Below are 15,659 nucleotides of genomic sequence, written 5' to 3' on the forward strand. Positions count from 1 at the left end.
TGGACACCAAGTAAAACTAAATACAAAGCAAAACTAACTAAACCCAATCCCCCCATGACATAGCGACACATGGTTGGCCCAATGAGTTGGTTCCAGGATTTAAGAGTCCTCAACCCTCAGCCATACCTTTTGCTCCACCAGAAAAAGGACTGCCCCCACAACAACCACGGTAACTCAAAGACAAAGAAACAAACTATTAATATAACAGAAAATGGCTGATGTAGCCGTACAGCGTTAAAATGTGTGCACTCCATCAAAACAGTATAAAGTTAAAAAGCAAATAAACAGATTTCAAATGTGTGATGTTAATTGTTTGGGTGTGGTGGACTGCAAATGAAATTAACCTGTGTGTGTAGCAATTGAAAGATTGTAAACTGGATTGATAATGCCATGTGTGGCTTTAGCCAACACAATATTTATTATTGTTATGTAGCTTGGCTGCTTTCCTTTATGTGACGTTGTGTACAGTCTCTCTGAAATGAGATGTATTGTTAGATTGTTTTTGTAGAATCCAGTTTCTCCATCCTTTTCCCACATAAATGACCAAAGTGGGGACGCCTACTGAACATTTTTATTTATAACATTGCTTTTCTGTCTTTATTTTTGATTAAATACACAAACAAAGCTCACAATTTTTAAGCATTGTTAAATTAATTCCACATGCCGCCCACCCTTCCTGACTGACTAATAATAACATAAAATTAAATGTATAATAAAGAAAGAAACAATGAGTGAATAAAGAATTAACTGACACTAGTTTTCTGAGAGTGTGCAGCAGGCAGAGAGAATTGCATTTAGTGTGTAAAAATCATATTTATTGATCATAAAACAGACAATGAAGTGTTGACACAAATTAAGGTGTGTGCTTGTGTGTCAGAGAAGCTGGATTAAAAGGCTGTGATTCAAATAGGATAGAGACGTTATAAAATGCCAGTCGTACTGGATCAATGGGACTTTATCAATCATAATAATGATGCAGACTCAACAAAGAGTGCCCGACTAATTAATTGAGAGACTAGGAGCTGTTTTATGACCGGAGAATAAACAAGGTAAAGCATCTCTGTGACGGTTACTGCACTGGTGCAGATAATCTTTTAAATACAGTATTGTATCTTATTAAAGCAGTATTTAATTTAATTACCAGCATTGTCAGCTGTGTCATCACAGTGAACGACTGCGGATTCCATTTCTGCAGTTTTTTGAGCACTGTCCGCTTTTTTCATATTATCATTTCTTCATGTCATTCTGCACCAAATTAAACTTTAATCCACCGTGCACTTTGGCTCTAGCTCTTAGTCTAAAAGTACATACTGGCCTCATGAATATAGATAAACAATATAAAAGGGCTCCTAATCAATACTTGCATGAAAACATGGAGTGAACTCTCTGTTCTGCTGCTGCTGCCGTGCTTTGGGACTGAGGGACAACGGTCTTGCAGCCCAGACATGTGACAGAGTTGTCACTTGGTTCAGCAACCTCAAGAGAGAGGCCAGCACTTATCTAAGGGCAGCACGGGTGCCCATGGCAACAACCGAGGTGTGATGTCACCGCTTGGCAGAGCATGTGTTCACGAGTGACTGCGTCGAGACACTGCCCCTTTAAATGTGACATACCAATGAGTTTTATTATAGTCTCACGGCTCTGACATTCTTCTCTCGGACTCTCAGCCAGGGACGACTTTGATGCGCCCCTTCTTTGACAACTGAATGATTACAGTCGGGGTAATTTACTCCCCCTGCACAAAAACTGCGATTATTCCTCACTTGTTTGTCAAAAAATTCTTTTCTCAAAGCTTAAAGTCTACGATGAGATGGCTGATGTGGATCAGTGATATTTTTCTAAAAGCCGCCATGTCAGAAAAGCCTCTTTGAGTCTAATTCCCTAGTTAAAGGTATTAGTGATCAAGGTTCGGTGAACTTGCTCAAGAATCTTCCCGAACTGTCACTTACACCAAATCAGACAGCCGTGGTCTTTCTCTCTCTGCTTTTTGGTCCCCCAATTTTTTTCCTTCATCCATACCATCATTGATTTTAAAGGAGGGAAACTCTCCTCTCACCCCTTATAGATCATAACTGACATCAAATTAGAGTTTCATGTTTCAGAGTTTCATGGGGTCATTATCCCATTGTATTGCACAATTCTATATTTATACCACTTTGCCATTAAATATTTCTACTCAATTAATTTTCTTCTGCATGTAATGAGGCAACACTTGGCCCCGCAAGGCGCCATTTGGGAGGTAGCACTTGGCTAACCGTTTCCCTTTGTTCTACTGAAATAGGGCTTCAGCCTCTCTGGAAGAGAAAATGGATCACAGTTGTTTTCTTGCTATCAGATATTTGGCTTCTTAGACACTCCAGATCTGTGGATACACTAATAGGCTTCTTGGGGTTTGCAAAGAGCCGGCGTCGGTGCCTCTTGTATGCTTAGAGAGATATACTTAGAAAAATACATTAGGACTTATCGATTACCCGCGAAAATCAATCATGTATAAGGGTATAAGTGGCCGAGGAATAAAGATTGGTTTGGGTAATGCAAAGGGACAGAAATTATCAGTCACATTCTGCATGAGCATGATTAGAAGAGGATCCGACACCTCATCAGAAGGTGCATCAGCTTAACCAATTATCCAGGAGGCAATTTTCAGCAGTATTGAAGAGTTGATCTAAATCATTGTCATGAATCTTCTTCTTCCAGGCGCCTCGGTAATTCAGGTGACAGCCACAGACGCCGACGACGCCACATACGGAAACAGCGCCAGGGTGGTGTACAGCATCCTGGAGGGCCAGCCGTACTTCTCTGTGGACCCAGAAACCGGTCAGTGTCAAATTAAATGCAATTAAATCTGCATCAATACTCTTAATGCAGCCAGTGTACAGATATTAGTGGCATGATTTGTATTCCTGCCTCCATTTTGTTGTTTTCCCTTTCGTATATAGACAGTGTGGCGTCAAGCTCATTGCAAAAAAAGTTTTACAGTGATTGAGTCTAAAAAAGCAAACTGAAAAATGTTTTTCAAAATCAGCTTGTTTCAAGAATTTTCTGCTACACTTTTTAAAAGAGTATGAGAATATATTCCTGAACAATGGGACTTTTGGAGGTAGGGTTTTTTTTCAGGCTTTTCACAGTACACTGCAAAAAGAATTTTAGCCATTAATGTTAATACCTGACTCCTAAAAATCGTATTTTCTTAAAAATAAGTAGAGAAATCTGCATTTAATGGAAACTAACTTCTTCAAGGACTTTCTAGAAAGGATTGCAGGTATCTTGAAGATACAAGCAATCCGCAATGGAGGCGGCTGTGGCGAAGAGGGAGAGTGGGTCGTCCCCTAATCAGACGGTTGTTGGTTCGATCCCCGGCTCCTGTTGCCACATGTCGAAGTATCCTTGAGCAAGATACTAAACTCAGAATTGCTCCCGATGCTGTGCATCGGTGTGTGAATGTGTATGAATGTATTAGTTTCTGCTGTGTGAATGAGTGTAAAAGGGCTTTGAGTGGTTGAAGACTAGAAAGGCGCTATACAAGTACAGGTCCATTTACCATCCATCCAAGCATTGCTTAGTTTTATAAAATGCTTGAAACTAATTGATTTTCATTGGAATCAAGTTAAAATAATCATAGTTTCTCTTAGTCTTGTTTATACAATAAGACTTAAAGGAGATTTTTTGCAATTTTCCAGCTCAGCAGCAGTGAAATTTGATCTGAAATGTATCTAAAACATCTAACTTGAACATCACGTGTCAGTGTTTGTCCTTCAGAATCAAAAGACAGACATAAGACATAAGATTTTGGACCATAATGTAGCACCCACACAAGGACAAAATTCTCATAAAAAAAGCAAAGATTATAATTTATTTTCACCCAGTGTAGCCTCAGTAGACCAGCATGCAATGCAGCCATGAAGGATGTTGCTTTCTGATTAATGTGCACAACTCCTCACTCTGCCTTCAGTGGAAAGAGCTCTTATCCTCCTGCTCCAACAATGCTAATGCCATTTCACTCTCCACCTACACAATGTAACCCACAGCTGAACGCAACAAGTTTACACCCTTCGTCTGGAGGTGGCCATTCTGGGAAACATAACAAATCACTAACTGAGGCAGAAATAGGAAGACGGCAAGTTGAGCTTTACCAGGAAAGGAAATTAAAACAATTTATCACAAAATAACTCTGAGAATGCTGTGACCAAACCAAAAATACCAACACGTCTGCCTCTCCTCGCAGGCTGATGGGCGAAGGGGATTTATAGTAGAGAGAGTGGCAAATCACCAACCCCAAAAATCTAGCCGCTTGCTAGTTTTAATCATTAATGTGCGCTTTGGAACACATCCCGCTCGTGTCTTTTTTACTTAAACAAAAGGGAAACGACAAAAAAAGCCATTTGCAGATTAGTGGGGGGATTAACCGTAATATGGTTTATCCCACATGTGGTATGTAAGCTGACATCCCCTCTTACACAAAGACATGCCTGGACATCACATTATAAGCAGGATTTGTTTCTCCTCTCCTCCTCTGTGTGTGTGTGTGTGTGTGTGTGTTGTAGTCATTAAGCAAAAACAAAGGTAGACAGAGATATAGAGCGATCGCGATGCTGCTATAAGGCTATACATTTGCTTCCCTCCCTGCAACACCACCCGAACGATCGGCGTTCTCTTAGCAGTGTGCTGTCCGTGAGATGAATTTCACATTGTTAAGAGGGGAGAAGAAGAAAGTTGCGATGAGCCTGCATTGTTGTTTTTGCCACATTATGTATGGGAGGAAGAAAAGAGCAAATTGGAGGGGCCTTTTGAACAGCCTAGGCCAGTCTGAGCCGAGTTATGAGCCACGTCAGCCTCTCCCTCTTCATTATTGTCTGATATGCAATGAATCATCTATTCAGACTAAAAGTGATGAAGTTTGTCAGAGCAGTTTATTTAGGGTGAAATGCATTTTTTTTTTCATCTTTATTCTCCCACTCCAACTACTTCCCCCCCCTCCCCACCTGCTTCTTTTTTTATGATGCTTCAAATTCAAACGTGTAATAGCAGACAGGATTTAAGACCACCTCTGATGGGAGATGGAGCACACCTTTTGAATATGCTGCCAATTACCGCTTCACTCCGTCTCTGTCCTGACTCCAAACTAGAGATCTAACGTGTCAGAGCGGAGAAGTAAGCAACCGCTCTGCACTTGAAAGGGCTGAACATTAACAGAGTAATTCCAAAGAGAAGATAAATGATGCTGAATGCATTTGGAGGCGAATGCTACAAATTAAAGGAATACACTTTGGTTTTGGTAGATTGGCCCTTTGGTCCACTTACCAGTTAAATCATGAGAACACAGACACCAAAATGTGCTCCTGAGTGGCCGCTGAGCTCCGTGCCGCTGCGCATACTGAGCAAGATCACTGACCTTTCAGTAATAAAATGTTCTTAGTGGTTTAATTCTCTGCCCTGTATGCATAAATCTAAAACGAAAAAATGAAATATCATTAATTCAAAACAGCTGATGCTTATTTTTAGAAATATTTCAGGTGAGTGCAGTGAAACAGCTCATTATTTTTATGTCACATGACAGGTGGATTTTATGAAGGTTGTACTCAAACCTGCCAGACTTGCATAGTTTGAAAGATGACTTAGAGGTGAGCATTATGTTGTACAGACTATTTATTGGCTCTGTTCATACTGTAGGCTACATATCATACATCAGAGCTGCATTTACTCACACTGTGCATTCTGTGTGTTTGTGCTGCAACTAATGATTGTTTCATTAGAAGTTCATCTCATCTTCTGATTATTGTCTTGATGAACTACTTAATCACTCCAAATGTCCAAACCCAGAGTCCAAGGTGATGTCTTCAAATGTCTTGTTTTGTCTGACCAACACTGAAAAATCCAAAGATATTAAGTTTATAGTATATAAAATGGAGAAAAGCAGCAAATATTCTCAACTGAGAAGCTAAAACAAGGGATTTGGGGTCACTTTTGCTTTTAAAATGACTTAAATGAATCGAATAAAACCATTCCTAAGTCCCGCCCCTTTTTGCTATCTGCTCCAGCTAGCTAATTACATCTGATAGCTAATGCTACCAAAACGCTAACTAGCAAACTCATTTACGGTACATACAATTGTTAGCTAGTTAGCTAAATGTTTTGCAAACTAGCTCACTTAAGAAGTGACTATATATATGTTATGTCTATGTTAAAATAATATCTTTCCTGTACAGTTTTAGATCTTTCTATCTTTATCTTCATGTATGTATATTTTAAAAAGTACTTGAAGTACTTTTGTGTGATTTTTATGCAGCAACGCACCAAGGCAAATTCCTTGTACGTGTAAAAACTTACTTGGCAATAAACCCGATTCTGATTCTGATGTTGCCTTTATCTTTTAACCATCTTCAAAATGTTCCAATCTTTTTAACCACAGGCGGGCGTAGCACATAGCATATCAAACTACAGGCAAGGAGAAAGTTGCTCAGTTCTCTGTTGTCGATTAATTGACTAATTGTTTGAAGTCTACACTGTATATTGGTTTATTGTTCATGCTGTACATATTACAGTGACTGTACGTTACTGACATATCCCAGGTTCATGCACTTGCACTGTACATACTGTATATTGGTTTATTGTAATAAGGTGCATTTTGTTGCAGTGGTACTTACTGTGCAGTGACAATACAAACTTACCGCTGCTGTACCCAACATTCTGTATGTTAGAGTTAGGATAGAGTGAAGGACTTTTAAAACTAACTCTAAACAGAACTGAAGTACTGCAGAACTTAGGCTCATATAGATTTTATGTTCCAGCGGACCCAAAAGTTATGTTTGCTGCAGCAAAAGTACACTGTTGACCACAGCCGAAGGGTCAACGAGGCCACAAGGTCCTCTTGTGCTGAGCACACCTCACACAATGCTTTCAGTTATAGAAAGTGGAGAGCGAAATGGGAAAATGAGCTGCTGATGTGCCTCAGAGTCAAATAAACATAAGTGGTTAAACTTTTAAGTTTTGTGTTACAATTCTCAGCAAGGTCGTATTCTCATCCTGATTTCTAACAGTCAATTAGAATATTGATGAAGTGTTTTAAGGATTCAACTAATTATTATTTTACAGTTATCAATAATTCTGCCGATTATCTTTTTTGTCTATAAAATGTTAAAAAATGCTGATTATAATTTTCCAGAGCCCAAGGTTGCACCTTCAAATTACGTTTTTTGTCCAACCATCAGTTCATAACAGAAATATATTCATGTTTTTGGTCATATTTTACAAAGAAAAGCAGTAAATGAACACATTTTGAAAGCTGAAACAAGCAAATTTTCATAGAACTTGTTGTTGCAGCCTTAAATTATTATTTTTTTCATATTATAATTAAATTAAAAATAATAAAAACTGAAAATAAAGAGTCTTGTGAGTCTGTGTGCAGACAAACTGTATAATTACAGTTGACTCAACTTAGGCTATTAAATAAGCAGATGGAGGTTCCTTTAAAATACACTCTCACCATAAATCTCTGTATTTTTCCTCAGGCCTCATCAAGACAGCCCTGCCCGGCATGGACAGAGAAGTCAAAGAAAACTACCAGGTTGTGATCCAGGCTAAAGACATGGCCGGACAGATGGGTGGACTCTCTGGAACCACAACGGTCAGCATCACCCTCTCTGATGTCAACGACAACCCGCCACGCTTCACCAAGAGTGAGTACAGCCTCCTGGAAACCCACCCACACACTCTCACACACACACACACAGAGTGACCAATACTCAGTCCATGAAAACCACTTGTCAGTGTGAGCGGGTGCCAGGCAGGCAGCCCCCATCTGGTGTCAGTTTCAAAATGAATTTGGATTATTGCAGGGATCTCTGGGTTTTGTGCGACTAAGGCGGGCCTCTTAAAGGCAGCGAATAATTAAATATAGAGCCATGTGACAGTGCGAAGGGTCCTGCAAAGTGCATCAGATCAGCCCTGTAATCCCTATTAAATGAAGAGAGTACATTCACTGGGCTTTATCTCCTCTACTCTTCCACTCTCTTTGTCTATCTCCCGCTATTAAGTCTTTCTTCTGCTGCCTTTTACTCCATAAAAACCAATGTTCTCAATTTATTGCTCAAACTGTCCTTGGTGCACTTTTTCCCTCTTTTTGTTACCCTCTTGCTCATCAATCATCAATCCTTCCTTTCTACTCCCATCCTACTCTCTTTCAGTCTCGCACATTGTCTCCCTTTCTTCTCTCACCCCCCCCCCCTGCCCCCTCCCCACTCGTCGTCACCTTCCTCTCATGGATCTGCAAACGGCGAAGGCAGCCGATCAGGACTGACAGATTACCCGGGTGTCGTCGTGTTTCCCCTTTCAGTAAACCAGCAAGTGGCGGGACTGTACAGTGGGCGGCTCGCGTGCCGCACGGCAAACACACGACCGCAGAACTCCCGCGTTCCCCCTTTATCACTTCCCTCCTCCCCACCAGCTTCGGGGAGGGGAGGGAGGGGGGTTGAGGGGATGGGGATGGGGATAGGGGGGGGGGTGAGACAGACGCTGTCATCTCAGCCCCTCCGCCAATGAATGAACAGTGAGAGGAAGGAGGGAGATGGATACGACGGGGATGGAGGAGGTGACAGGAGGGGAAGATAGAGGAAGAAAGAGGGAGAGTGATGCAGGCGACAGAAAGACAGCCTGTGATGGAGGGAGGGGGGGGGGCAAGGGAGACAGAGGGGAAGATTGAAAGAGGGAGAAAGAGGAAGAGATATTGTAATGGGACACCCAGAGGAGGTAGAGTGTCAGGAAGCGATATCATTGTTGTCTGCCGGAGTGATGCCTCTTCTTTTCCACCCAATGCTAAATACCTGTTAGCCTAGGGAAACCTTCTCGTGGTGCGGCGCTTTCAGTGTGTGTGTGTGTGTGTGTGTGTGTGTTTGTATGTGTGTGCGGAGGCAAGTGTCAGCGTCACGGAGACCTGCCGACTCAGGCGTTGCCAAAACACTGTCAGCATGTTTTATTAGTGTGTCAGTGCTGTTTGTCTCCGCAGGCTGTGTGTATATCACGCCCGCTCCCTCCTGCAGTCCAGCTATTTATTTAAGCATACGAGATGCAGCTGGGGCCGCCGCGGCCGACAGGCAGCCATCAATTCATCCGCCTCAAACCAGGAAATCATCTCACAGAATAAAATAAAAAAAAAGGGGGAAGAAGCAATTAATTTATGTTGAGCAAATTGGCCCAGAATTTATGTTACATCCTAAACTTCAAGTAGTGAGTCAATACGGCTTGTAGCAACTTGCGTGAAAGGCCAAATGTCTGTTTTGGAAATGAAATATGTTTTACCGCATATGAAATGTCTGCTCCACAGCTGATCTACAAATGTTGCAGCACTAAATCTCCCCTTTCGCTTTCTCCCTTTCACACACTCTCCCTCCCCGGCTGGCTCTTATGTTGCTGCTCTCTGATTGGCTCTGACTCACTTTCTCCCTGACTTGCTCTCTTGTATTCTCACTCTCTGACTCACCCGCTTACACTCTTTCTTTTTTCACTAACAGGGTCATAAAAAAAGGCTTGGGTTATGACGCTCGTTGGGTGTCAGGGGTGCTGTTGTTTCTTTTTCGGCTGGTGTATCTTAAGCGCTTTTGTAAAATAGTCTCGGGGCGCCCTGCAGGGCTGTAATGCTTCTCGATTAGGCTTTTAATTTCAATAAGATCTTTTAAAGAGGCATTGATTCACCTCTTACATGAATTTCATCTTTGTGTGAAAAGCTGAGAATGGACATGAAAAGAAAAACCGAGGACGTGACCTCAGTCGTCATGGTCCTGCTCACACACTCAATCTTTGACACTCCTCCATTCCCGAAACCTTTTATTTCTCCAGCTTTCTTCTGTACATCTCAACAATGTTGCTCTGATTGACTATTCTGCTTTTCATGCTACGGCCAAACCATAAAGATGAAAAAAAAAATTCTCTCTCTGCAGCCCTCTACGAGTTCAGAGTGCCCGAGTCCATCGAGCTCGGGTCTGTGGTGGGACTGATCCGGGCCATGGATGCTGACATCGGCGAGAACGCAGAGATGGACTACAGGATCATCGGGAGCGACGGCCCCGGCATGTTTGATGTCTCCACCAATAGGAGCACGCAGGAGGGCGTCATCGTGCTGAGGAAGGTCAGGGACTCTCTGTTGGTGTTTGGTGAGGGGTGTAATGGGGCTGTGTGAGTGAGTGTAGTTCCCACTGGGGATAGAGAGGGGGGGTTACATGCCCCCATTTTAACAGTTTCAGTTTAATTCACTCAATTAAATCTCTATACAAATAGGCTCCTCTTGATTGAAATATTGATACGCTCATTACATTACAGCTATTACGGCAGTAAGCTTCACCGGCAACAGTGAATGCTTTGTTATTACCTACCCTGAACCTCTGATTGGCCGAGCTTCTTGGGGCCTCACGCTGCCTCACAGGAAGCCCTGCCATCTACATTTTATTTACAATAAAGGCTTGTCTACACAGGAGACATTTCAGACTTGATTTTTAGTCGTTTGTCTCACGTGCATCTGAAGGAACAGATACGCTTGTATTTTAATCAATACAGCTGTCTACACACGGAGGACTCAAGCTGCTGCTGCTCTGCTAACACACTGCTTTCGCTATGCAGGATGTGTAGATATCGATTCTCCTAAAAGTGTGCTAGAACTGAACGTCAAAGAGAGACATTAAAGTTAGGATCCTTAAGATTTTAATCTGGGTTGCTACTTTGTCAGAAATACAACATAGGATCAACTGGTGTACTAAAGAAGTCAGTCAATAATCAAACTTTTTCCATTATGTTGCACATGGCATGAGCAGTTTTCCACACAGCAGCGGGGCATAGTGCAGTTAGTTACCTTGCTGAAGAGTTGGAGTTGTGCAGCCGGTCACCTGCAGCTCTTCATCTAACAGCTCACTATGGCAGCTTCTTCTTTTTCCGTTATTCTCCAATATTGACAACTGATCCGCTGTCAAAAAATCCAGAAAATGACCATGTTTTTGATGAATGATCACAGTAAGCGTTAACCACAGTGATAAATGTGTTTGTCTGGTTCACAATAAAAGCCACCCTGTCTTTTGCCAGCTGAAATCCTTTAATCTGGAGCAGCAGCTGCACAACTTTCCTGTGAATCTCGTATGTGCGTTGTATGTGAAGGCAATTTGAATCCAGCGCTGGGATGGCGGACCCCGCCACTTGAATGAATTTGAATTTAAACTACTGTATAGAGAAGTAATTACATATGGAAATACATCAAATGGCTATTGCGGAAAAAAATCTATAGGAGCCTAAATGTTTATTTTAAATAAGTAAATACAACATTATCTATAATTATATTAGGTCTCTATGCATGTAACAAACACTTTTAAGCGGGGTTAATGCATTACTAATGCAGCAATTTATAGCCTGCCATTATCATGGACTACATTATAATAAAGTTATATATTATTTGCCATGTTGATCTAACTAAATGTAGGAAATAGCACTCGCATAGTTTGTTTTGTTTTTGGTGGTTTGCGTTGTAGAGCCCTAGACTGTGTATGAGCTCTCCTCATTTGGGCAGAAAAAGGGGAAACAACACAATGAACTGCACTCAATAAAGAAAACTTTTTATTACCATATGCCCTGACAGCCGGTAGATGGACAGTAGAGTTATTAGATTTCAACTTACACTTGCTCACACTCCCAGCACATGTGTTTTGAGTGAGATTCATTCTTCCTCTCCGCTGAGACCAAAGCAGAAATATTGATGCTCAGTATGGATCGCAGCATCAGCGGTGTGCTGTGGTGTGTTTCTGATGTATTCAACAGAATCTGGCAGTTGCCTTATCAAGCGCTCTCTCTGCAGCCTTCGATCGATCGCTTCCATCATGCCATCATTAAGTGGAGGATGACATAATTGCCTTTTGTAGCCACGGTTGTGCTGTAGTGGATGTGGTGTGCGGGCAGAGTGTGTGTGGGGAGTGAGCATGCCCCAATTCTGAACAAGAGTGTGTCCCATCTCGGCTTGTACCGGTCCTTCAAAGCAACACATTCCTCCCACTGACGTGCCGTTCCCCCCTACCTTAACAAGAAACGGCGAAAATCACTGACTCACAATATGTTATTATGCATGGCTTCAGAAAATGTCTTGTTCCATGTGGATTTTTCAAGCTTTCATTGGCTGTTTCCAACGTTCACGGACACAGCATCCTTTCATATGTACAGTAGGCAGCCTGCGAGGAAGCTCACTCTGATCCTGCTGCTCCTGCTAAGCACCCGGCGCACATTCATTAAAATGCACCGCTCCCCAATTATTTCCATCAATGGGGGGATACCTTCAGTGGCTACAACTTCAAAAAAAAAGTTCTGGAAAAGGAACATAAAAGCATACCACCAACCTGTGCTAAAATGCACCACGACAGAAAAACACTGACAATCGCACAGGAATCAGGCTTCTAATCGTTGTGCCCAGTCCATAAATTATAGGATGTAAGAGCAGTGTACAGTAGATGCAGGATTATAGGGGATCATACGTAAAAAATAGCATAGCTGCTTTCCTTTTAAGTTAACAAATGGGTAAAATGAAAGCCTGTTTACCAACTGAAAGGGTCTCGCATAAATATACATGAAATTACTATATATTTACTGTTGAAACCACAAAATGAAGCCGACAAAGAAAATAGTATGGATGTAGTTATATCTTAAAGAGGAAACCCAGGAAAAGTGTCTTTTTTACTGTCATCAATTCAATTCATTATTTATTGAACAAAATACTAAAAATATGAATAGGGAAGTCATGGCGCTCAACAGATGTGACCTTCAACGGAATATCAGTCATGATATTATTATTTTTCTATTTTAGCTATTTTTATTCTTTTTCTAATCAGGCTTATTAATATATTGTAATGTAGAAATATGTACAACCTTGATACACCCTTACAAAGTATATTTTTCTGTGTTACAATTTGTATTTTCCACCATCAAGTCTTACAATCCACTGACACCCCCAACCGTATTTTCTCTGTCGCTTATGTACTAATCTATTGTACTGATCTCTCATCATTCATTTAACAGAAACATAAAAGCAAAATGAACAGATGTCACCCAGCAAACATCCAGAGACAACTTTGATTGATTGTTTCATAGAGTGTGGCGGGGATCAGGAAATCAAGTGGAAAAAGCACAAGAAGTTGGCGTTTCTTTGTTCCTGCCTAAAGAAACAGGAAGAAAAGCAAAAGAAAACGTAGATAATATGTGCACTATTTAGCATTAATAGCCTACTCAATAACTGCAATAACAAGACTCATCAAAAGACGGACATTATAGTAAAACAATCACCAGAAACAATTATTTGTCTAATCTATATACCGTCTAGTTAAAACAAGACACATTCATTTGTCCTAATATCTTCCCTTGAAAAGAAGTCTTGTTTTTTATCATGTTTAATATCGACATGAGTGCAGTTTTTGTGCAATAATCCAACCATGTTGTCCTCATGTTATTTTTCCAACCAAATGCTACATCAGTCACATTATTCAGGATGTGGCAGCAGTTAAGTAAAAGGCTTTTACATGTCCAAAAGAGCACTGCCTGATCTGTGCAACCGCCCGTGTGTGTCCATCAAAAGTCTTGTTAGTGTCCTTGAACAAGACACTGAGCCCCTTTGCATGCGCTCATTAGACGATGTTCTGGAAAAGATTGTCAGTTTAATGAATAAAATCCCAATCTGACCTGAAATTAAATGTGGCAGGATGCTCCGAATGGATATTAGTTTTAAAAAAAGTTTTAACAAAAATCAACAGCTGAATGTGTGGCTGCATACAAATGAACGTTTAAACGTAAGCGTTAGATGACAGAAGCTGTGATTAGAGCAGAAAACAAAAAGCCACAGTGGAATTTTCCCTTCAAGAAAACAAAGAAACATGTAAAGTTACAGAATGTTAAACACCTCACGTATGCATCTTCTTTCTGTTTCCGCAGCCTCTCGACTTTGAGAGGAAGCGTCAGTACAGTCTCCGTGTTCAGGTGGAAAACGTCCACATCAACCCTCGCTTCTTCTCCGTGGGCCCCTTCAGGGACGAGGCCAGTATCAAGATCATCGTAGAGGATGTGGACGAGCCGCCGGTGTTCGAGCGCGCCAGCTACGTCATGGAGGTCAAAGAAGACGCCGCCAGGAACACCGTCATCGGCTCCGTCAGCGCGTCTGATCCCGACGACAAGAACAGTCTCGTCAGGTACTGAACCACGTGCAACCTTTAGGGCTGAATTCTAAGGCAGCCATTGGTTCCCATTCATTTCTGTACAATTTGACCAAACTCAAGCTCCAGTTCATGGCTTTTCTTCCAGAACTTTCAACTGCATCTGAGCACCCTTAGGACCTCTCATCCGTGTTGGTTTAAAAGTGAAAGTTTGAGCCCATGTGAATAAACGGTGCAGATAAAAGTACCGGAAAAAGCTACTAATCAGAGTTTCAGTTTAAATTTTTAATATTTTAAATTAAAATATTTTTTTATTATTTAATTAAGTCAACTTTAATTATTTATAATAACATTATCATTGCGTGGTAGTGCAGTTTGAGTTCAGACTGGTTTGGATTTAAATTTCATACTGTGGGAACACGAATGGAAGCCCTAACCTTAACGCCTGGAACCATAAGAAAAATAGATCCAAAAATCTAAAACTGTGCATACATTATGGATTTGAAGATGGTCAGCAAAAATGCTAAGAATTTGCGTAAAAGCATAAAGCATAAAATGTGTGTGGTCAAAACTTTTTGAGACAAGACAAATGCTAACTTTAACTATAGAGTTACTATCTGGTTACACAGTTTGCACTTTATATGTGAGACACAAGAGAACCCTTTCAATCCAAAACCAAACATTATGATTTTAGGTCTTTGATTAGACGGTATGACAACAGAAATCACACAAATTTGTGGTACAAGTAAAACTTTATTAACTTACCAAACGTTTTAACTGGACTCTGGACCAATTCAAGCTCACGTTTGGTGACATTTTGTATCTGGGGAAGCAACATGGCAACAGGCCACTGGTTATGGCCGAAAACTCAGGCAGAAGCACATATGAACCTTGAGTTGAGAGTATTAAATCTCAGACCTTAAAACAGTGGTGATCCTCATACATTTTCAAATGGGGAGAATTTCTAATAATAGTGAAATATAACTTTTTCTAATTGTTCTGTGGACACCCTTTAATCAGTTCAAGTGGTTTTGGACTCCTAATGGGAAAACTATTCATGCACAACACTTGTAGAACTTATTACTTTCTATATTAAAGTACAGGAGTTCTGATTAAGTTAATTATTTAAATATTAACATAAACTCAAAAGACTTTTTTCCCCTTTTTAATTAATATTTTATTATTGAGGCCACACATATTATGTCAGAAATACCAACTCCTGCTAAAGTAAATGCATCAAAAGTTCACTTACTTCATGGAGATACAAAATTATGCAAGTATTCTATTAAATGGAAGTAATGGCAGTGGGTTGTGAGGCTGCACCTTCCACTCTGTCTCAAAGACTTTTTCATTTTTATGATGCACTAAGGGAGTTGGCTCTCAAGGTTGAAGTTCCACCACTTTATTGCAAGTGTCAAATATGATATCATTCTCTTTTATCGCCCATCATCAAGGAGGTAGCTACCCCGTGGCATTTAAAGCCGCGCAGTGGAGGATGAG

General features: G+C 40.9%; 1 protein-coding gene across 2 annotated transcripts in view; it reads left to right on the forward strand.

The window, feature by feature from the left end:
• LOC118330997 (cadherin-6-like) overlaps positions 1-15,659 on the forward strand; it is a 59,572-nt gene that overhangs the window by 31,686 nt on the left and 12,227 nt on the right. For both annotated transcript variants that reach the window (XM_035665791.1, XM_035665870.1), the window contains exons 4-7: positions 2,698-2,817; positions 7,509-7,676; positions 9,933-10,120; positions 13,942-14,195. In XM_035665791.1, the coding sequence (XP_035521684.1) occupies positions 2,698-2,817; positions 7,509-7,676; positions 9,933-10,120; positions 13,942-14,195 (730 nt within the window). The remainder of the gene's footprint in view (positions 1-2,697; positions 2,818-7,508; positions 7,677-9,932; positions 10,121-13,941; positions 14,196-15,659) is intronic.

This window comes from Morone saxatilis, unplaced genomic scaffold, assembly GCF_004916995.1.
Source record: "Morone saxatilis isolate NCDOM2014 unplaced genomic scaffold, NCSU_SB_2.0 Contig0, whole genome shotgun sequence".
Classification (NCBI taxonomy): Eukaryota; Metazoa; Chordata; class Actinopteri; family Moronidae; genus Morone; species Morone saxatilis.